The sequence below is a fragment of the Zophobas morio genome, unplaced genomic scaffold (genome assembly GCF_036711695.1).
Source record: "Zophobas morio isolate AGI-343-1 ecotype UQ-CSIRO unplaced genomic scaffold, CSIRO_AGI_Zmor_V1 ptg000701l, whole genome shotgun sequence".
NCBI classification, from domain to species: Eukaryota; Metazoa; Arthropoda; class Insecta; order Coleoptera; family Tenebrionidae; genus Zophobas; species Zophobas morio.
In genome coordinates, this window is record NW_026972804.1 from 22,231 (window position 1) to 43,603 (window position 21,373).

The window sequence follows — 21,373 nt, forward strand, 5'->3', positions numbered from 1 at the left end:
TTTTATGTGAAGTTTTAAGAAATCAATGTAGAGAACAATATAGCAGGTTTGTTTAAAGTTTACAGTAAAACTCACAGACGCCGTATTCTTTACTTTGGAGCTTGGAGGCTGAAGCGCAATGTTAGGCTACACAAAAAACAATAACTAAATTCTTAATCTTTATACTTTTTCTAATTACAAAGTAATCTAGAGAGACTCATAAAATCTCCAAATCATGATAGTAAAAAGGGACATAGAGAATCAAGGAAGGTAACTTGCTCTGACAAAGAAAATTAAAAACTGTTGATCCAGCTTTGTAGAGAGTTAGAATTAACTAATCATTGTGCGCAGCTTTCACATGAGAAGTTATTTTCCAATGCTTCAACTTGGTTCTTAAAGTTATAATTAAACGTGTGCAAATATTTTTGGCATATTCCTAAGTCCTTTTAGTGGGCTAAATTGTCTAGATCTCAAATGCTGTACCACTTACGTAATAAAAACTATGTAAAATAAATTTTTGAGGAGAAAATAAGAATTGTGTAAGTCAAGAAAGACTTATAAGGTGAGTCCTACAATTAAAAATATATTAAAGCAATTCACTTTATGGCAATTGTATAAAGTACTTGTGAAAGTTATTAAGGACCAATAACAGAACTTTAAAATTGATTTACATATCTTTCTTTATTACACAGGGTTCTACTAATTTAAAAAAAAAATTTTTAAAATGGCTAAAAATTGTTCACCATGAGGATCTAAAATTAGTACACCTATTCTCTTCTCGTCGTCACAAATGCGACTGTTAAGGCAATATTGCAGCGGAAAGCGGGCGACACTCTCCGCTGTTTATCTCGCTGTTAGCGAACAGGCCTTGTCGTCCATTCAATAAAATAAAGTTAAGCGTTAGCAATACGAAGACTAAAGTCGCCTGGACCTTAGGGGCATTCCAAACGGGACATCTATTATTAAATTGAAGGCCCTTATTGCCTTCCTGACCAGGTAATTGTGGTGCCTGTCGTGCTTTCATGGACAGAATAAGGGTATCTAACAAAGTTTAATTTATTTTTGTAAAAGTAATTGGGATACTATATAAAAACTCCACCAACTTTAAAAACCACTTATATCCCTACTTTTCATATGGTATGGTTAGTTAGGTACTAAGAAAGAGTATTAGTACCTTTTATCCTAATTAATGGTTTTTAACTAGAACTTTTTATTATTCTGCTAAAAACTCGTTATAGCAGCTTTCTTTAAAATGCGACAGCATCATAATTTTTTTTTAAAATGAGGCACAAATTATGCCAAGGAAGAAGTATTCTATTTGTAGTTCATGTGTATTTGCTATAAAAGTTGCTTTGAGCAACAGCTCATTGGTGTACTGTTTAAGAAAAAAGATCGGCGAAACTCAGTCAGGGATAAAGCCACCATTTGGCGTAAAAAAGGAGAGCTTGTATGTGTTTATAGTGTAGCATAACCAAACGAGCTAGCGACTGCAGAAATAAAAATTTCTGCAGTCGCTAGCTCGGTTTTTTTTTAATCAGGGACATGGAAAGAGCAAAATTTAAAAACAATGTTAACGGCTCCAACAACAACTGCTTCAAAGATGAAAATAATATAATCTGGATTTATTAGAGTAAAAGGGACCTTTTTTTTCGTACTAAGACTAGCCTCCTTCATCTCAGCCAGTCTATTATCCTATCACTTGTCACTTATTGTATACTATCGCTTGAGTACTTTCTAAGTACCTTAAATTTTTATAATTTTTTAAGGAAAACAATATAAATAAAAATGATTTTTATTAGATTAATCTTTTTTTAGTCTATATTTCCTCCTTATCAACTATGCAATTGAGTGCTGATCAGGCGTTGAAGGGAAGGAGAAACACACTCGCTGGGAAGCGTCTGCGCAATCTTCAGTGCGGCGACCGCCTTAATGATTTTCCATCGCTTCGCTATATTCATTAAAATACAATTAAATGTGGTTAACAGTGATTGGATATTAAAAAGTTATTTATTGGCCATTTTTTATAACGAATTTTCTGTAGCCAATAAAATTATTGTAAAAGAAACTTTGACATAACAGTTGAATTCGCCGAAATTCTTTTTTATTTCTATAATATACGCGATACCTGCTTGCGATATTCCCATGGATATCAGCGTTGCATCATCGATATTTAGTAGCGCACTGCCGTTAATGGAATTTTCTTTATATGTAAAAACAAAAAAATAAAAAATTTTATACACTTTTCGCTTTGAGTTTTACTACACTTTACATAAAAAAATCGTATTTTCTTTCCTTCGATGAACGTGCATACAAATAAAAAGTAAAAAAATATTTTATTGTTTAAAGGAATATACGAAGTTAAAAAACTTTGAATTAATTTTTTCTTGCAAACTTTTTAAAGTTTCCAGTAATTAATGTCTCTCTTGAAAACTGTAAACGGCTACGAATTTGCCTGAAAGATGCCGATTAAAATATATTACTGCAATAATACGGCTATTTTACACTGTTGAACAATAAAATTGGCGATAAATTATCCATTAAATTAAAGTTAATTTGGAAACAAAATAGTTTAAACAGTACAAATCGAATTGGAGAAGCGTAATTATATCCAAAAGCAGTATTTGCTACGGATATTAGAAATTGTGTAAAAAATATTACTTGCAGCAATTTTTTAAATTTGGTATGAATAACTGAAATAAAATATTAACCACAAACTATTAATAAAATGCACTTTACAAACTGTTTTTGTTGCAATTAAAATACAATATCCAATTTAGAATTATAAGAAAAATTATGACCAAATTTACACTTTACGAGGTAATTAATTTTTTTTAACGTTTTATATTTTATAATAAAGTTATTTATGACGAAGTAAAACTCGAAGTTGGTATTAAATTTTGCTGAATGGAGGTAATTTATTGTTTAAAATTTTGCTAACTCATATATGTTTAGTAATTATAAACAAAATTTAAAAAAATTTGAAAAAAATACTTATAAGAAAATAAAGATTGGAGTTGGCATTTTAATTTTTTGTTAACCATAAATATAAACTACGAAGATTTTAGAGTTAACCCAAAAACAAGCTTGAGAAAAACTTCAGCCCGCTTGCTTGTAACCACTCAGAAACTTGCGATTCGCTCCACTGGCCAACTTCGGTCGCTGGATATATTATAGACAAAATAAGAAAACTTGACTTTTTTTTAAAAAAAATTCAAACTTACATATGGCGTCTTCCTCTAAATTATTTTTTCGGCCTCGCAAAAAATATTGAATAATTATTATAAATTAAAGGAAATTAAAAAATTACAATTACTAGTGATCAGCCTTTTAGTTTGAGTTTTTTTAACTAGAAATTCTTTTTCATCTAAACGAATGTGTTTAATCGAACATTTAAAAAAATATATAATCATAAAACCACGAGCAGCTATATAAAGGGCGATATCCCGGAGCATTTGCATAATTTCAGAGGAAGAAAAATCTTCCAGTAAACCTTCCGAAGTTATTTCTGCAGTGAAATCGCCATTCTGTTCACTACCTTCATAATTCTCCAGAACGAGTGTACTTTGAAGAGGCTGCTGTTTATGCTTCAAGTAAGTTCGGCATGGGGAAAAAAAAAGACTGTTGACGTAAAACCTCTTCGCAATTCTTTAACACTTCTTGGAATCCCCCATCACTAAAAACTAAAGAAGAATTGTCCTCAGCTAACTCGAACCTAATAACAGGCAGTTGCTCCAGGGAATAAGCCTTCTTTATCTTTTCAAAGTTGTATATTTAGCATAAAAACAAAGAAAAGAAGTCAAGGCTGGTGACTGCTAGCTATACCGCTTTAGAAACGTGAGACCACTCGGCTGTATCTTTATCGAAAAAGAAACTTTTATTTTCGTTTAGACGTCTCACTTTAAGAGAAAAAGTGCGTCTGCCCAGCATGGTTGCTTTAGTTGGTTTGTCTGCGCTTTCTCTAAATATACTTTCTTAGTTGCTTTTTTTTTTGGCAACTTCGGTATAATGACTAAATATAGCGCTGACCACAGTTTTAGTTCACTTTAATTAGTAGTCCGTTAATGAATGCCCATTCGTTATCATTTATTGTTTATGTATCGCTTAAAAATTATCATTAAAAGCTTAAAAAGGTTTAACTTTTCTTGTTATCACATTTTTTTGTTCTATGTGTAACTTAAATAACTCTTATATGCAACCGATATAGTAAATACTTCGCAGACATAAAAATTAAAAAAATAAGTTAATATAATTTGTTTTTGTTAACCTTGTTTTCATTTTTAAAAGCGGTTATAATATTTATCTTTAAACTTTTAAACTTTTCCTCTTCGCTAAATTTATTGATAACGACATACAATTTTAATTATAATATAATTTTTACAATTTTTTTTATTAATGAAATAAAAAAGATAATCTAACGTCTTATATATAAGTGAACGGGGAATGATGTAGATGCCAAAAAGGAAACACAGATTAGATATTATAGTGTAACCTTGTTTTAGCTTCAGTTAAAGCTTAGTAATTGGCACTTTAAAACGATAAACATTTTTAATTACTTTAAATATAAAATTGCCATTTATTAAGAAACTTTAGCGAGACTGGAATTTGGCTAATGATTTTTTGTGGTTTTTCCTCGAAGAAATGCTAAAGTTAAAGCGTTTTAGAAATTTGCAAATAAAGTAGTAGTGCTTATAAAAGCTTTGTCAACTCTTATACTAATTATTTTATTGGAAAAATGTTGACTATCGCGATTATATAGCTTATATTATTAATAATTCTATTTCTTTTAGTGAATAAGTTGTGACAATTTTTTTAAGCGTTGTATATTACAATCTTTATATCTCTTAAACAGTTTGTTATTGGGTTAACGAACCTTTATAAATGTATTTAAAAGTTAAATTATTATTAAGACTTGTTTGTTAAGCCATTACGGCTAACAGATGTTTTAAAATTTTTTTTTTTAATTAATACTCTATTAAAACTTCCCAAAAAAAAAAGTTAAGCGAAACAGCAGGCGTAAAGTACACAAAAGTTACCTCTTAGCGTGTTAATGTAGGAGAAGAAAGTAAGGAACTTTTTTTTAATTTGCTCATAATATTTCATCCTACGAATACTTATACATTTATATTCCAAATGACACTTAGCCAGTCAATTTTCAGGCTGACGCTTAAAACTTGTATAAACAAAACTGTAGAGCTTAAGTCGTTAATGGTCAATAAAAAGCTATCTTGCTATAAACATGAACTTCCTTAAAAAAAAGTAATCTGTCAGATTTTACTATAATTCTAAACTTAGTGAAAACATGTAAAGACCATATACACTCCTTGGGCAAAAAAGTGTTACACAAAGAACACAAGGCGTCTTCTCTTTAGTATCAGTGATTACCAGGGACGTCTTATCTACTTGACTGGGGTGTCCCGCAGTTATGAAATGAAAAGTATAAGGAAACTTGGCAGAGGACCAAAAGCTTCTTACTAGCAGGGGTAAGGGATGCGCATATTTACTTTGGCTTTTAAGGCCCTCAGCTAAGTCTTAAGTACTTCAGTTTTTTTAATGTTTTTTTTCAGTCAATTTGAACTTTAATTTTATTTCTTAAATTACTTATGTTTACCCTTTCTAACCCAGAAGTGTTCCTAAACGTTTCATTAACTTTTCCTTTTGATATTTTGCTTAAAATTTCTAATTTCATAATTTTTTAAGTATATTATTATTTATATGCTTCGTCTCTTATTTTTGTTAGCAGAACATACTACCCCCTAGATCCTTATCAGGCCTTTATTAATTAAGATGGTTAAAAAGAAAAAAAGGGTTGGGTTTATTAGTAGTATCCTACCAAGAATTAATGTTATTAAAGTTTAAAACACGCCAGCCACAGAAGTACTATACTGGAACGGATACAGTTGAAAAACTTTTGCTCAAGATGTCGCCGGTAGCAACTACCACGGCAAGAGCAATAGATTTTTATGGCCCGACTGTCCAAGATTCTTTTTTGTTTTTGAGCAGATGTTTTGAATATTTGCTTCCGTACCATCCCGAAGTGTTACTGCCTTTGTTTTTTTCTTTTTTCGTTAGTTTCTAAAAGTTTTACTTTTGGTGAAAGGGGTTGTTCTTCATACTCTTTGCTTTATTCTTGTTATTTTTTGGGGGTCACTTTCCAGCTCTGCTTGCAACTTTCGAAACATTTCGAATGATAGGCGCGTTCTTATGTTTCGTATGCCAACTTTCTTTTCTTACTGGCTTTTTTCCCAATTCGCTATAGGATTTCAAAAGGTACGAACGAATTTGCTTACGTTTTCTGAAAACTACCACGCAGCCTGGCAAGCCAGTGCGCTGGTATGTCTATGCATAACACCTATGCCTCTAAGTAGTTCACCGCCTTTAGGACGACTTAGCTGATGAGAACAACGACGGGATTCTAGACGTAAAACAAATTAGCCGGCAGGAGCTGACCACCCGCAAATTGAGAATTTTTTTTAAAGCGGTAGATCCTCGGAAGGTAACTCGGGCCGCTCCGGCGTAAGCTTTTTTTCGGTAAGAGCAAAAAAGAACTATCTCCCAACAGCTGAGCGAGGCGCTGTTTTTCTTCTACTGCTCGTTTCTTGCGGTGATCGCTACTCTCCGGGCACGCCTGGCTATTGTGCGTATTAGAATGTGTAGTGCGCTTTCCAGCGGTTGCTCAAATTATAGCGCAGACTGTAACGATGGGCGCTTCTCTCGGAGAATCCATAGAGCGATGTACTAAGCCAGCCCTCCAGCAGGTTGCACGCGTACTTGGATTAGCGCAATTTTCTAAGGCACCGGGTGGGCAGGCTCTTGAGAGTGTTCTTCCCCAGGAGTACCACAAATGGATTCCCGTTATAGTGAAGTTTACCAGCCGCTGTACCGGCGTGGCCCTCGCAGCGCCGTTTTTCAGAATCGGCCATGCGCTGCATAGCAGCCTCAAAGGAGGGCTCCTACTAGCAGACGCCTTGGTGGTCCACGCGAGGACGGCAGAGAGCGGGTCGGGCTCCCCTCCAGAAGTAAGTGCTATTTGATCTGTCGGGGCCAATGGGAGGGCCTCATGCCCTTTATACACGCACAGGACCAATTCCTGCTAACTCTCTTTGGGTTAATGGCAGCGCTGATTGGTTTTCTGTGGCAGTACAGCACTGGTTTTCGGATTCCTGTGTTTCTGCGAGTGCTTGTGTTTCCATTAGAGATTGCCGAGTACGTGTTGTACTCTTTTGCTGCTTATGATTTGCAACGAGCCATGAAAAAATAAAAGCTTCAGAGTTCGACTGTTTATTTTTCAAAATGGTGGTGATACTCGATTTCAGACTGGATCGAGGCGTTCATTTTATGACCTCGCGGATCTTTGAGGGAAAGCCACTGACTCACGGCTTTGCCGGAAAGCACTTCCTCCCACGCTTCCCGGGATAACCCAAGCTGGACCTGTTAAGCGAGTTAGCCTAAATGATTTCCCATGCAGGAAGACTGTTCTACCGCTCCTAGAAGTTCCTCCTTATTTTTTCCAAAAACGGCTGTTTTGATACCAATTAGCTCAAACAGAAGAGCAGGAGGAAGACTCTCCGACCTGCGCATGGCTAGCAGTAATTCTTTGTAGGTGCTTTAAAAAGGACGTGTGCCTACTTCCAAGTAAAAAAGCAGCAAAGAGGCGGTGTGAAAACAGGAGAGAGGTCTTTTTTGAATACTCTGCTCTTTGAAGCGCTTGAAAAGTTCATGTTTAATCTCCCAAACTACGTGAAGCGAAAGGGGTACAGCAAGGTTGTCTACTTGCTAAGAGGTCGCTCTTACGTAGGACACCGCAGGAAAGCTTCTTCCTTTTTGTATGGAAACCTTGATGCTGCCCAGCACGGGAGCAGAGTGTAGGGCACGGCTGATAGTAGCGCCAGGCTTATGTTCGCTGGCGTCCTCAGATGGAGGGCTGCTAGCTCGCGTAGCTGTTACAAAGAGTAAAGAGGCTTTTTAAAAGCATATCCCCTTCGAATGCAAGACCTCCTGCGCTCTCGGGGTCCAATGTTTCTGCATCATCTAAAGGCTTCGAAAGAAACGTATCATTAAAAATCATGTCAGCGCGCGTTGTAAATGCAGTACTTGTAGTACATCTAAATTAGGACCTCTCCACTCTTTAAAAACAGGTTCAAAGTTTTGTACTGCCTGGCGGAGCGACTTTCTCATTTCTCTGCCCCGCTCTCTTTCCTGCGCAATGAGTGCAAAATCGTAGTCACCCGACCCCAAAAGAGCGTCCACTACGAAACGGTGGCCATGCCTGATGCGAGAAGGCGTAATTAGCATGCATAGGTGGTCTTGCTTTTTTAGTAACCTCACTGCACTAAGAAGAGCCTCAAAGCCGGCAGCCGAAGGATCGACTTTTTCCGACCTCAGAAGCAACTGGACGACTTTGTGGTGGCCGTAACGGGCGGCCTCTCGGAGCGGTAAGTTGTTGTTGGCAGCTGAGAAAATCAAATTAATAATAACGATAATCTGAAAGATGGCCACCAGGATCCACGCGGTCATCTCTAAGAAGAACTTCCACGCACTTATACCAGCCGTTCCTCGAAGCAACGCAGATGGCATATTGGCCAGCCACGCTGGGGTCCACCTAAAAAATAATGTTGCAGCGGGATAGGAAGCAGCCATTATGAAATGCCGAACCAATTCGTGTTCTAGCAGGATTTTCAGTAGAGGGTACCAGCCTCGCTCACCTGCAGTGCGCAGGCAGTAGTTTTCCTCCACAGAGGGGTCTTTTTAAAAGTAAAGGAGCGTAAAAAGCGGACGCAACACAGAAGGGTTTACAAAACCGGTGCGGGTGTCCTTCAGTAAGATTTTTACAATTTCCTGGCGGTTGTGCTGAACGGCAGCTCGGATTGCTTGCAAAAGAAATGAGCATGTTGTACGTTTCTTTTTAAGAAAACAGCGTACCGGCATTGTTGTCTACATCTGGACTTATTCTAGCGCCGTTGATAAGGAACTGGACCATTTCTACATGCCCATTGCTGCATGCGAGCTAGTAAAGTTAAAGAGCTTGCTTGAAATGCACAAATAAATGGCGCGGACTTTGAGGGACTCGCTGCCGCCATTCTGTAGGTCGAGAGCGGGGCAGTGTTCAAGCAAGAGACGCACGATCTCGAGGTGGCCTTTGAAAGAGCCTTTAAGCTGTGCCACGGGCGCTGCCGTGTACAGGTAAAGAACCGTTAGCAGACGCCTTAAGAAAGGCGTAGTTCTCGCACGCAGACACGTCCATCTTGACCAATGTTTGCGTCAACAGGTAATTTACTAGAAGATCCACTCTAAAAGTATTACATACGAGAGGACTTATTAAGCCAACCTGTACTTTTGTGACCGTTCTCGCAAGCATAGCGAAAAGGCAGGCACTACGGTAAAATACGCTTAATTTTTATGCTCTAACTCAGTGGAGCTTAGACCTGGTCAACTCTAGCGTTTGCTCTTCTACTCTTTACAAGTGCTTCCACAACCTCAACCCGGCCATTTTGAGCGGCAAGAATAATTGCAGCGTTGTTGCAATCAGAAGGATTAACGGTTCTTTGCAGATTGTATAAACATGACTGAGTGGGAAGATGTGGATTTGTGCCTGGAACAAACACAACACTTATGCTTCATCAAAAGCTCTACGATCCCAGCGTGCCCATTTTCGGAGGCTCTTATAATGGCGTAATTGCTAGCGCTGCCGGGATTGGAGCCTGCCTGAAGCAAAAGCTTAGCACATTCCATGTGGCCATTCTGGCAAGCAAGGCGCAGGGGGCAGTTCTCCAAGACCGCGTGGTTGGCACCGTGCTTTTGGTTAACAGGGGAGTCTATAGTGCCGAACTGTGATAGCCAAAAGGTGGCCTGCAGTACCTCCAGTAGAATTTTAACAACTTCCGTGTGCCCGTTTTTGGCGGAAAGGCGAAGGGCTTCTCCGTGGCGCGCATTAACGTCCACACTGAAGATTACGCTATAAAAAACTCGCAAAATTTTAAAAAGGAAGCGAAACCGGCCATCTTCCAAAAGGAGTTTTACACAATCTAAATGTCCATTCTCACTACTCTTGCGAAGGCAGTAACTTTCCTGGGCGGTAGGAGTTACCGAGAACTAGATTTCTAACGTTAGTCTTACACATCAAATATAAGAGACCGAAAAATACTTTTTCATGATAACTCAGAAGAAATTTTAAAATATTTATTGATCCAATTTCTGCCGACACTTTAACCTATAAAATCAATAAAGAAAGAACAGATGTAAAATTAAATAAAACACACGCAGCAGTTATTAAAACACGCTGGATCCACTTTTTCAATTTCTAAAAGAGCACGCACAATTTCCGAATAGCCATTCTAAAAAACTGAGTTAATTTTGGTCATAGTGTAAGATATTAATTTTTTATCTTCGATGCCGCTATCTGACTCGCTTAAAAATTACCTTACAGGCTAAATACAAAGGTAAATTGGTCTGCAGGGGAGAGTCGGACCGGATATGCCCCAAAAGTTCTATAATGAAGAACCAAAGACTTAATTTTTAAAGATTTTACGCATAAAATGTGATAGACAACCTTTTAAGGTAGGTAAGTGCCCGTTTTCTGCCGCCAGTATAACGCAGTCAGTTAGGGAAGTCGCAAAATTTGCATTTTTTTCATATAAAAGTTTAATCAATGCAACTTGTCCAGTTTTACAAGCTAGCCGTAAAGCAGCATCCCCAGTTTCCGCTTGAATACTAGCACCACTTTCAAGCTATAAATTATTATCAAACGTTTTAAAACAGGTATACTCCACAATAGTGAAGTAAACCAAAAGTTTCACAACGTTCAGATGGCCGTTTAAGGTGGCCAATTTAATAGCTTCATTATCTCTGGCTCCAATATTACAGTTGGCCTAGTTTTAATATTTAGTCCTTTTTAATATAAAATTCCAACTGGGTGACGTAATCAAATTTGCCTGGCAGAGTTTCTGAACGATGTTTAAGAACCCACCTCTTGCTGCCCAGCGTAGGCAATACTCGTCGTTAGCATGCATATCTGCTCCTATACCTGCTAAAAATTCAAAAATTTGAAAGTGATTTTTCCGAGCTGCCAAGCAAATCTTTGAATAGGGTGAGTCAAAAAAGGCAAAAGGTAGAAAGTGAAAGTTAATAATATAACCAGTTCGTTTTTATTTGATGTAATGTCCGTCTCCGGAAACCTTTGTAAAAATAACTTAATTAACTCTAACTTATTGCACTTGACCAACTCTTTTAGAGTGTTCCAATTTTTAATGTTCGTTTTTAGAGTCTCTCCATCTGAAAGAGAAACACCTTCGTCAAAGTGCTCGTCTTCAAAAAACTTTTTTAATTTTGAAAAATTCCTTTTAATTGAAAGGCCAAAAATAACTTCTTGTGCCATAATAGAATAAGTGTACGCGAAGTCTCATCTCTAACTGAATACAAAAGTTTGGATTCGATTTTAGCCATTTCTATTTATATTAAAGTAAAACAAATCACCAATCAAATCGTAAAATAAAAAATTGACTACTCTTAGTTTGTCAACAGCTTTTCGCATAAACCGTCCGCCTTTGGTGCCTTCAATTTTTTAAAGTTTGTTAGGCTTTAATTATTATTACAAATAATGATTGATTGTTGTCAGACATCTAGAATTTTAAAAAATGTAGAGCTTAAACTCAGCATAATGTGGTAAATCTTACTTTTTTTTGGAAGGAAATAGAGAACAATATCTGTTATTGACTTAGTCTTAAGTTTAATTAAAAATTATAGTTCGTTAAAATCCAATCATATAAGGGAAAAAGAGCAGTAATGGACACATTCCTTTAATTTTTGCATAATAGTCGTGTTCTTAGACTTTTTTAAAGGAGTAATATATCAATTACTGAAAGCAGAACTTACGCAAAAATATGATCTTTAAAGCCTTAGTTTATACAAGAAACACAACAAAAACTAGAATGATTTAAAAAAAGTTTAGAGAGAATTAGGACGACCCCTTCTAAGTTCGGAGTTTCCCTGCGGTCTATTGAGTTGGATCACAAGTTTTCAAGTAACTTGAGATTCTCAATCCTAAATTTAAACTTGCAGAGCCTGCCGTTTAAATCTTTATTTAATTTCTTTTCTTAATAAAAGCAAATAAAAGAACAAGTTGGCATTGTGCCACGATTACTAACAAAATATTTTAAAATTAATAGTTCAGTTAGTGTAATATACTTCAAAGGTGTATAGTGGAAAAGTAGAATTTTTATCTTAAAGTTTTTGTTTTCTCAATATTAGTTAAACTTAGTCCTTCAACCGAATAGAATGGCTTTAGGATATTTTCTTGTAGCAATAGCAATTATGCTCAATATGGAAACGAATAACATCTTTGTATTTCGGCTACAATTTTAACAATATAATCGTCAAGAGATAGCTTAAGTTTATACTTTAGTTTTGGAAAAGCAATATTAAGGTTGTTTTAAAAAATTTAGGATGACAAATTTATGGAACTGCACCTTTTAATAATGACAAAAAGAAAAATATGATACCTATTGTAAAGTAAGTTAAATTTGCGGTATACTTCCTTCTCAGGATTCTTCCATAATAGTTTGTATTTAATAACTAGTCCGAGATATTTAGCTTAATAGCAAGAAGGAAATGCCTAATTGTTTTTCTTTAAAAGAGCTGTTAGAAGTAATTTCGAAGGGAAACTTGCACCCAGTAATTTAAGTTCTTATTTGTTATTTTTACTTTAATAATAATTTAAGTTGGTAGACTAATGAAGACCATATTTTCTCTGTATTCTAACTTACTGCTTGATATACTTAATGGCTAACTTTTAAAAATTTTCAAGAGGAAATAAATAGGCTTGAATAATGAGCTCTGAAACAAATGTTAAAGAGAATAACTCCAAAAGGCTACGCATAATTAGAGTTTTGTAGGTCTATCAATCTTTTTCACTATTGTCTGGACATACCACCTATATACAAAGGAGATGGTATGGTTTTTCTGCAAGAGATGAAGCTAACTTGTTTGTACATTACTTATCCTCGTATCCTTATTTAAAAACCCGTTTAATAATCCATGCAGAGGGGCCTTAAAATAATTTAAATGCCTTCTCTTTACATAATTTTGACAAGATTATATCTTTACTTGGGTTCACTTTAATTCAGAAAGGCAATGAAACTGGAAGGTATTATACACTTTACTATGAAGGTTACTGCCTATATAAATGAAAACTAATCTTTCAAATAAGTAAGCAACATAAACTTAGCACAAGAAACGTTACTGTTGAACGGAAAATTTAACTTAAAAAAAAAAGTGACTTAAGTACTGGAGACCATTAAAATATACTTTTATCTTTGCGTTAATGCGCAGACTTTGTGGAAGTCATTGTTTTACTAACAATCGTAATACTAGCCTTAATTGAAAACAGTATTGCTATATTCTGTAGCTCAAAATCCACGACTATAATAATAAACTTACGATTTTGATTAAATTTAATAATAAGAAAGGGTTTACTACTTGTAAGGAAACAGTTAGCGTCGTTGTAAGATCTGAACAGATAAATACGAGGAAAAAAAGGGAGCAATTAAAAATTAGAACTAGAAAAAAACCTTTCAATTTACTATTAAGTAAAGCTGATGCCCTTTAAACGGATTTTTTATAAACTCCATGTTAAGAACTTTTGAGACATTTTGAACAAAGAAATAAATTAAATACTCTCTTGATACACACAAAAAGGTAAACACTGATCCATAATCAGCCATTTTACTTGACTTTTAGCGTATTTCAAACCTTAGACAATGTCGTTTTTAATAAAATTCTTTTAAGTTTTTTAGTGTATTATCATAAATTGTATATATTCACTTTATAATATTATTTTTTTATAAAATTACTCAAAATTTATTATATCACCTTTTATGTCTCCTATTTATTATTTAATTTTAATTTATTAGTCTTTTATTATCTTTATCCAACTCAACTAAGTTCAAATAATTTTCTTATTAATTCTTTCTCCCCACTATGCAGGCACTGAGATTACGTATTCCCTAAGCAATCTGAGAGCTGGAACAGAGTTTACCTTAATAATTGTTTATAGACATACATTATCTGTTCAATGTGGTGTACGCTTACACTTTTAGGTCTACTTCGAATGTTAAACTAATAGATTGTTAGACTACAAAAAAACCTCTTTAGGTTTGTTAACTATACTCGCTTTGTTCTAAATTCTCGTAAGCTAATTCCTATAAAAAACCATATTTTTTTTGCTGCTGCTATAAATAAATCCATAAAGGTGAACCTAAACTCTTGTTAAAGATGCTTTCGGTACGCGCCGGATAGTTATTTCTGTCCTTTATTATGTTTTATACAGTATTACACATATATTTTCATATTTTGACTAAAACTTTTAATTTTTTTAATAAATCGAGATGCCTATATTTTTTTCAAAATCCATTAAATTTGAATGTAATTACTCTTCATTAAATAGCGATAGTGATATCTGTGAACAAATCCTTTTAAAATTAAGGTTCGTAAGACAAACTAAAAACTTTTTAATGTTCATGGCGGTAACATCCTCTTTAAAGTAGGGGTGAAGCACTTGATTAAAAGGTTTCATTTGAGCCTGCTTAATAAGAATGCTTCACGACTTTAGAACAAAACTATTTGTTGATTTATTAGCAAAGAGGGTAAGTCTACTGCAATAAATGATAATTATTACATTATTTATTTTACGGTAGGCCCAACTTCAAAATTTTTTTATCTTAGTAGCCGGAATACCATAACTTTATTAAGAAAAAGGAAATATTAAGGCAAAAGCCGTCCATTAAGTCGTAATGTAGTTAAAAATCCAGTTCTTCTTGGTTAAATAAAAAGCAATTATTATCTAGTTTGGACCAAGTGATCTTTACATTAACTTAATCGCATATTTTCTTATTTTTTTTTTAGTCGTTGTGGTGTAAATGTGAAGGTTTACTGCAAATGAGTGGTGTGGCCTTTAAGTATTTATAAAGACAACTGGAAAGAAAATTAACCGCTTTTTTTAATTATTTATGCAAGCTTACTATCTTCAGAGTGCTTATTTTAATACATATTTCGGGTAAACAAGACAAAAAAATAGGATAAAAAATATACGCTAGCTTTAATGAGTTAGCGTAAGAAGGCTAAATAACCCAATATTTTTTACTATTCGTACTACCATTGCTATACATTAATCCGAGATCGTTGTTTAAAGATAAGATTAGATCATAATTTACTTTTTTAGGCTATATTTTAAAGATTACATACTTGTAATACATGAATAAACTATTATTATTTACTTTTAAAAAGTTAATATTTAAAATAATCAAAGAGTTAGTATGGTTTGTTACGGTGACCCTCAAGACGTAAAGGTAATATCTTTTTCCTTATATTATAAAACTTATTGTTAGCATCTTTTGATATTAGAGATTAAAAGAGATTTTAATTAAGACTGTTCAATACACACCGTCTACTTTAAAAGATGAAAACTTCATAAATTATCTAAATAATTTTAATGTAAACTCTAATGAATTTATCGGATTACTAACAGCATGTAGTTTTTAATAACTTCACTTTGCTTCAAAATTGATTTCCTCTTCTAGTCGTTAGGGCCATTACTTTAAATTATTGCCATATTAACGTTGAAAAGTTTTGGAAATTTCCATGGAATACCGCAGTTGACAAAAGAGAAAAATTGAGAATCTTTTGTGATAAACAAAGATTAAATGAAAATTTTAAGAAGACCAATTACGCTTTTGAGACTAATAATAATTCCTTTCAATATACGAAAGCTAGTGTATACCTTATAAAACAATAACTCTTTATATAGTAGTTCACTAGTCTTCTTGTAAATTATAACAGATCTATAACAAAGCTCAAGACTGCTTACACACGCACTCCAATGTCGTACTTCGGGAATCACATAAAAAGTTTAGCAAATATACTATATTTTGGGTTGTAACTAAACTGTTTAATAGTTTATATATTTTTTAATTCCTATTTATTTACTGATTTGCTTAAAGGTCTCTACTTATAATAATCTTTACAAATTTATCATAAATTTTAAATATCTGGGCAAATTGTTTATAGCTCTACAAAATCTTTTACAGTTAGCATAACCCATAAAAAATGTTTTTAACTTTATACCGAAATAAATATCTTTTCTACTAAATAAGTTATATTATAATGACTAGAATATACTTTCCGGAACTTTTACCCTATTCTACAGGGATTAAAGAATTTAAATTTATTTATCTTTTTGTCGATAACAGAATTCTCTCTGAGTGGAGATTAATTTTAAGTAAGTCACTTTCAATAAACTTAATGAAGTTTTCTAATAACACTAATGTTTCATGCTGTTTCAAACTTGAGACATTCTGTTATTATACTTTCCATAATCTTTTCGGCTACGATCTTACAACTTTCTTCTGTTTAGAAAAATTTCTACTTTTCATATTAACATTACTCGTTATGAGCAATATCTCAATTTAGTTACTCAATGTTAACGAAACTTTTACTTTCCAATATTTAACTTTTTTTAATAATTAAATTCAATATAAGATAAATTAACATTAGCCTTATATTATTTTAATTATTTATTTTCATAAGATTTCGAAGTGAACTTGCTAAACTCTCCGATTAGACTTCTAAGTTTGGGTTTTTATATAAGTTAACGAATTATTAACAAAAACATAAAATATTATTGAGAATATATGATTTGACTAATATTAAAAAATTAAAAAAAAAACTCAATAAATATTTTGAATCCTATAAATAAAATAAATACGGTAAAGAATTTTAGTAGTTTTACAATTCATTTTTACTAAGCAAAAAGTTTGTTAGTATACATTAATGTTTTTTCCATTAAAAGAATATTTAAGCGTAATATAAAAGTTAAATGTGCTGCTTGAAAGATTGAAGAAAAGTGAGAACCAAAAAAAAAAATGATTAGTAAAGTACTATGTATATTCTAAAAAGTTGTGAATACCAACCCAAACTCTATATAATTGACAAAATAGTATAAATTGAAAAATTATGTAATTTAAATTAGATGCAAATAAAAACGTTTAAATTAAATAAAGGGATAAACTTAAAGTAAAATTTAGCAGGAAAAACTTGCTTTTAAGAGTTTTGAAAAAAAATAATAAAATCAAAACATATTTAAGCTTTGATAGTAAATATATACGTAACTATAAAAAGTATATTTAGCCGTGTAACAGAGCAAAACATTGGGAGTTTTATTAACCACACCTATAAACGGTAACAAGCTCACGAAAAGTTTTTTTTCCTTTTTGGACTGTTTATTGTGATGTAAATTTTTAATGTGTAAACTAACCAAAAGAAACATTGCAGTATCCCAATTTCTTGAGTGTATTGAGTTTTTATACCTTTTAACCTGTAAAAACTATACTAGAAAAAGTATTAATTTTATCGCAAGGTAAAAAAGTTAAATATAAAAATAGAGCTTGGAAACTTTCGCCTTTACAATAAAAAAAATAAGAGGATTTTAGATCTACTTAAAGAAAATGAAATAGGAAAAATTTAGTTATGGATTTGCAAGAAACCTTGAAAAACTTACCTAGATCAAATTATAAAAAAGGCTACTTTTTTCTTTTTTGTGTCCGTTAATAAATTAAAAAAAAATTATCTTTAAACCTTTATAAGGGCAAAAGATTTCGAAAAATAATAGAAAAAAGTTATGTAGTCAAAAAATACCAAACTAAAATAGTTACATACCTCCTAAATCTACTAAACTACTCACTTAATTTTTATAATAGTTTTTTAACCTGAGCTTGTGCATAAAAAAATTTTTGACTTGAAAATTTTTTTTTAATAATTCAGATACCCGCCACGCAGTCCACCTTGAGCTCCTTGTATCTGTTGCCTTGGCACTGATCGTTTACGAATACGTCTCTTTGTACATTATATAAATTACATGATATTTTATAAAAAAAAAACAAGGTGTTCATCTAGTAGCTAAATATGAACCCTCTTTTTTTTAAAAAACAATAGGCAACAGGAAATAAAAGAAATAAAAAAAAGTTTTCAGGGCATCAGTGCTGAATTACAAGATCTCGAATTTAACAAGTGGTATGGGAAGGCGACAGAAAGAGTTTTGATAATAGCCAAAACTAACGAACAAACAAATTTTCTCTTCGAAGTGCCCCAGAGAATCGCAAAAACGATCGTAAATATTTAATTAATTTAGTTTGATTATTTTCTAATGCTGTTATTAATTGACGATTCAATTACTTTCATAATTAATTACTTGCATAATTCCTACTTGTTTATTTACTTTAATCTTTTAGGATTCTATTGTGCAATCGATTAATATAATGAACAACTTAGAGTTAAAAGAAAATCATATACATTTAAAAGTAATTCAATTTAAAATATTAACAATATTGTGTGGAATTAATATCAATATTATGCAATATTAGACGTTGAAACATACTTCTCTGTATTGGCTTCTTGGAATTATTACAGCTTTATTATTTTTGTTATAAATAATATTACATTTAATAAATTGTGTAAAAACCCAGTCAAACATATCACAATGTCAATTTTATGGTCGGAATAAGCCCTTTGGCTCTTTTTATATCAAGTAGAAAAGAGTCGTTAAACAAGCTTGTGTACAGCTAACAACATTTTGTAGAGTGTTTGTTATTAAGTAACTACGTGTCATGCACCACGCGGGGACACACACGTACGCTTAAAGTTTACTTTGAAGGGTTATAACCTTTCGAGGCTTCAACTATAAACACGCTGCTTAGGATAATCTATTCGAAAATGCCGATGAGAAAAACTTGTGAAGTACGAGGGCAAAAACAATCCACGGGTGCAAGCACCCCGCCACGATACATAAAACAAAAACGAGCTTTTCAGGCATACCCGGCTTAGCGTTTCTTTGCAGTCACGCTACATAAGTTCTCATCAAATCACCTCCTCGTTCTGATCGAACTAGCCAAAGGTAGGGCCACAGAAAAGCTCTGGACACGCTCTTCACGATTTGGGACACCCATCTTTAATTATTGTCAAAACTGCTGTCACACTCCATCTCCTCTACTATAAACTGCGTGATAGTGACTGAAAGCGACGAAGGTAAGATATCATTTTTGTTGATCACCTGGTTGCTCAGTGTTAGCCTCCGACTTTAGCTGGTGATGGAAGCAAAGTTGGAATCTGGCGAAAGAATTAGGTCTATCACAGCTAATAAAACAGCGAAATAGTCTATGCACTTCAGCGGCGGAAACATTAAAACCTGATGGCATCACTAACGAGGCCCTAAAGTAGATGCCGTCGAAGACCCGCTCCTGCGTCAGCTAATTGTAAGTATCACCCGAATCAGACTACTAGTGGTTAAAAAACCTGTCCAAGCTGTCATGCCGCCCTGATTGAGGTTTTTATAAAAGCACCTGATTTACTGCCGAATTATTAATTTGAGTTCAGGCGAAGACACTCTGCCCAAACGGAAGCCCTTGCGCCTCGATAAGTGGAAAACATGCGAACTGCATGCTTAAAGCACCTTTCCCATACACTTTCTACAAAGTCCTCGAGTTGTTTCTAAGGGGGTTTTTTTTTCGCGTTCGCATCAGCGCTGCTTAATCACCATCACCCGCCCGCTTAACCACAGCGAACCCGAGCCCTCTTCCTGTCGCCATAGCTGTTCATGCTGCACGTTCAAGACACCTCTATTCCAAAGCACCTGTGTCGCTCTCTATACCGATACGATAGTCGAGTCGTTAAAGGATACTAAATTAAATGGCAGGTTAATAGCATTAGTCAGCTGTTATCATGGGTGGGTCTGATAGCCAGCAAAACGATGAGCAAGGCGCATTTCTTACCTCGAAACCGCCCTTTTCATTTTTAGATCCCGTGGAGCCCCTTGAGTAAAATACCTCCAAATAATTAGTGGCATTAAACTCCCACGGATACGAAAGGGTTCTTAAGTTGTGGCAAAAGCAAAGGCACTCTAAAGGTTGAATACGTGAAACCAACGTCACGAGATAAAAAGAGTTGTCATCGTAGCTCAGCGGTTAAGAGTGTTAAAGCGCCTACTAATGGTCGTGGATTCTATCCCCTCGACGCATCTCCCTTTTTCCGTTCGTTGTGGATGCTTATTTAACTTAGCCTTCATAACTTTTAATACGTTACAAACACGAGCTCTGCCATGCGCTAATCGTTGAGGTGTGAAAAGCGAGCTGCGCTTATCCAGGAGTTGTAACCTGACTTCCGTGATTTCAGTTCTCCTGCGCTGTAGACGTGGTCTGCCTTCTTCGTGGCATGAACTGGATGTTACTATATTGAGTCGCATAAATTTTATTTAAGCTCATTAACCAACTCAGTGATCACACTTAAAGATCTTTCTAATATTGTAAACTTACACAGCATTATATAACTTACGTACATTGCTGCTCAACTTATTGAAATTCTTTAACTTTATGCTGCAATGAATATTAGTACTTCCTTAGGTCACCAAGAGTCATAATATTATTTTCAATTTTCAACAATAATCCTTTCTTTAAAAACTTTGCGTTCTCCATTCAGCGTGCACAGCAATTGTGGGTTTGGTTATAAGAACATGTTCTAATTTTTATTATTAACTCTGCCTTAAATGGAAAATATATGTTATAATTTAAAGTTTTCCCCACGTTACCAACGTGAAGGTGGCTAAGAGGCAGTAATAATTAAACAATTTCAAGAGAGTATATCATTAAGCTTACGTGAAGTGAAGTTATTTATTACTCTTTCTTAATTAACTTATTCAAAATTTATGGTATTGTATTATGTTTCTGTAGTAGTCTTCTTATAGCAAGGCTACATAGAAGCAGCTAGTTTATTGAAGGAAATCGACGACAGTAAAGACTTAAATGGCTTTTGTGATCCGCAAAATTTTATAAAGTTTATCGCTACAAATTTTTAAAGAGGAAGAGAAAGGGATAGTGGAGAGTAGAGAAAGCATATATATTAAAGCATAAAAACACGGATTTCTAAAAGCTACTTATAGCTAGTAACTTGTTATGCCGTCCGCATCCCTCATATAAAATCCCCCCTCAGTACAAATAAAGATAAAAGCATGATGGAACGGGAAGTTTATAATCTTAAAAATTATTTTTAACCTTAAAGTGTTTAAAAGATTAGAATTATCACCTAGAAAATTTTTTAATTTTTTAATTTTTTTTTATATAAAGAATTGTTATATCATTATAACCTTGACCTTCTACTAAATGCGACACATTTGATATAATTATTTAAAAGACATGATAAAACACTCTTTTACATGTTTTATAACTAAGTTATATGGTAGAAGATAACACTTTTTCCGAATAAAAAATAATAAAACATTTTTCAATATTTCAATATTTTATTTTATTTAAACTTTCTACAAACATAAGGATAACGTTTATTTTTTTATTCTCGCCGTAAA

General features: G+C 33.8%; 3 protein-coding genes across 9 annotated transcripts; 1 reads left to right on the top strand and 2 right to left on the bottom strand.

The window, feature by feature from the left end:
• Window positions 1–1,799: 1,799 nt before the first annotated feature.
• LOC135121782 (uncharacterized) lies at window positions 1,800–3,922 on the bottom strand. Of its 3 annotated transcripts, none has more exons than XM_064046061.1 (8): window positions 3,802–3,922; window positions 3,613–3,732; window positions 3,395–3,551; window positions 3,287–3,343; window positions 3,201–3,233; window positions 3,052–3,138; window positions 2,105–2,179; window positions 1,800–1,927 (listed from the first exon to the last, which is right to left on the bottom strand). In XM_064046061.1, exons 1-8 carry the CDS (start codon window positions 3,904–3,906, stop codon window positions 1,812–1,814), a joined length of 750 nt encoding a protein of 249 aa, XP_063902131.1. In that variant the 5' UTR covers window positions 3,907–3,922; the 3' UTR covers window positions 1,800–1,811. The 3 variants fall into 3 exon arrangements, with proteins under 3 accessions (XP_063902131.1, XP_063902132.1, XP_063902130.1); XM_064046062.1 differs by having other exon boundaries at window positions 3,293–3,343; window positions 3,395–3,554; XM_064046060.1 differs by having other exon boundaries at window positions 3,395–3,554.
• Window positions 3,923–5,362: 1,440 nt separating this feature from the next.
• Window positions 5,363–7,238, top strand: LOC135121773 (uncharacterized). Of its 5 annotated transcripts, none has more exons than XM_064046048.1 (10): window positions 5,363–5,512; window positions 5,717–5,784; window positions 5,846–6,013; window positions 6,077–6,170; window positions 6,236–6,309; window positions 6,359–6,472; window positions 6,539–6,613; window positions 6,669–6,734; window positions 6,786–6,995; window positions 7,058–7,238. In XM_064046048.1, the coding sequence occupies exons 2-10, from the start codon at window positions 5,764–5,766 to the stop codon at window positions 7,235–7,237; spliced, it is 1,002 nt and encodes a 333-aa protein (XP_063902118.1). In that variant the 5' UTR covers window positions 5,363–5,512; window positions 5,717–5,763; the 3' UTR covers window position 7,238. The 5 variants fall into 5 exon arrangements, with proteins under 5 accessions (XP_063902118.1, XP_063902120.1, XP_063902119.1 ...); XM_064046050.1 differs by having other exon boundaries at window positions 5,363–5,459; window positions 5,720–5,784; XM_064046049.1 differs by having other exon boundaries at window positions 5,479–5,512; window positions 5,720–5,784.
• Window positions 7,239–9,433: 2,195 nt separating this feature from the next.
• Window positions 9,434–10,981, bottom strand: LOC135121784 (ankyrin repeat and SOCS box protein 3-like). Its single transcript, XM_064046064.1, has 5 exons — window positions 10,943–10,981; window positions 10,526–10,703; window positions 10,396–10,463; window positions 9,610–10,068; window positions 9,434–9,568 (listed from the first exon to the last, which is right to left on the bottom strand). Exons 1-5 carry the CDS (start codon window positions 10,979–10,981, stop codon window positions 9,434–9,436), a joined length of 879 nt encoding a protein of 292 aa, XP_063902134.1.
• Window positions 10,982–21,373: the final 10,392 nt, after the last annotated feature.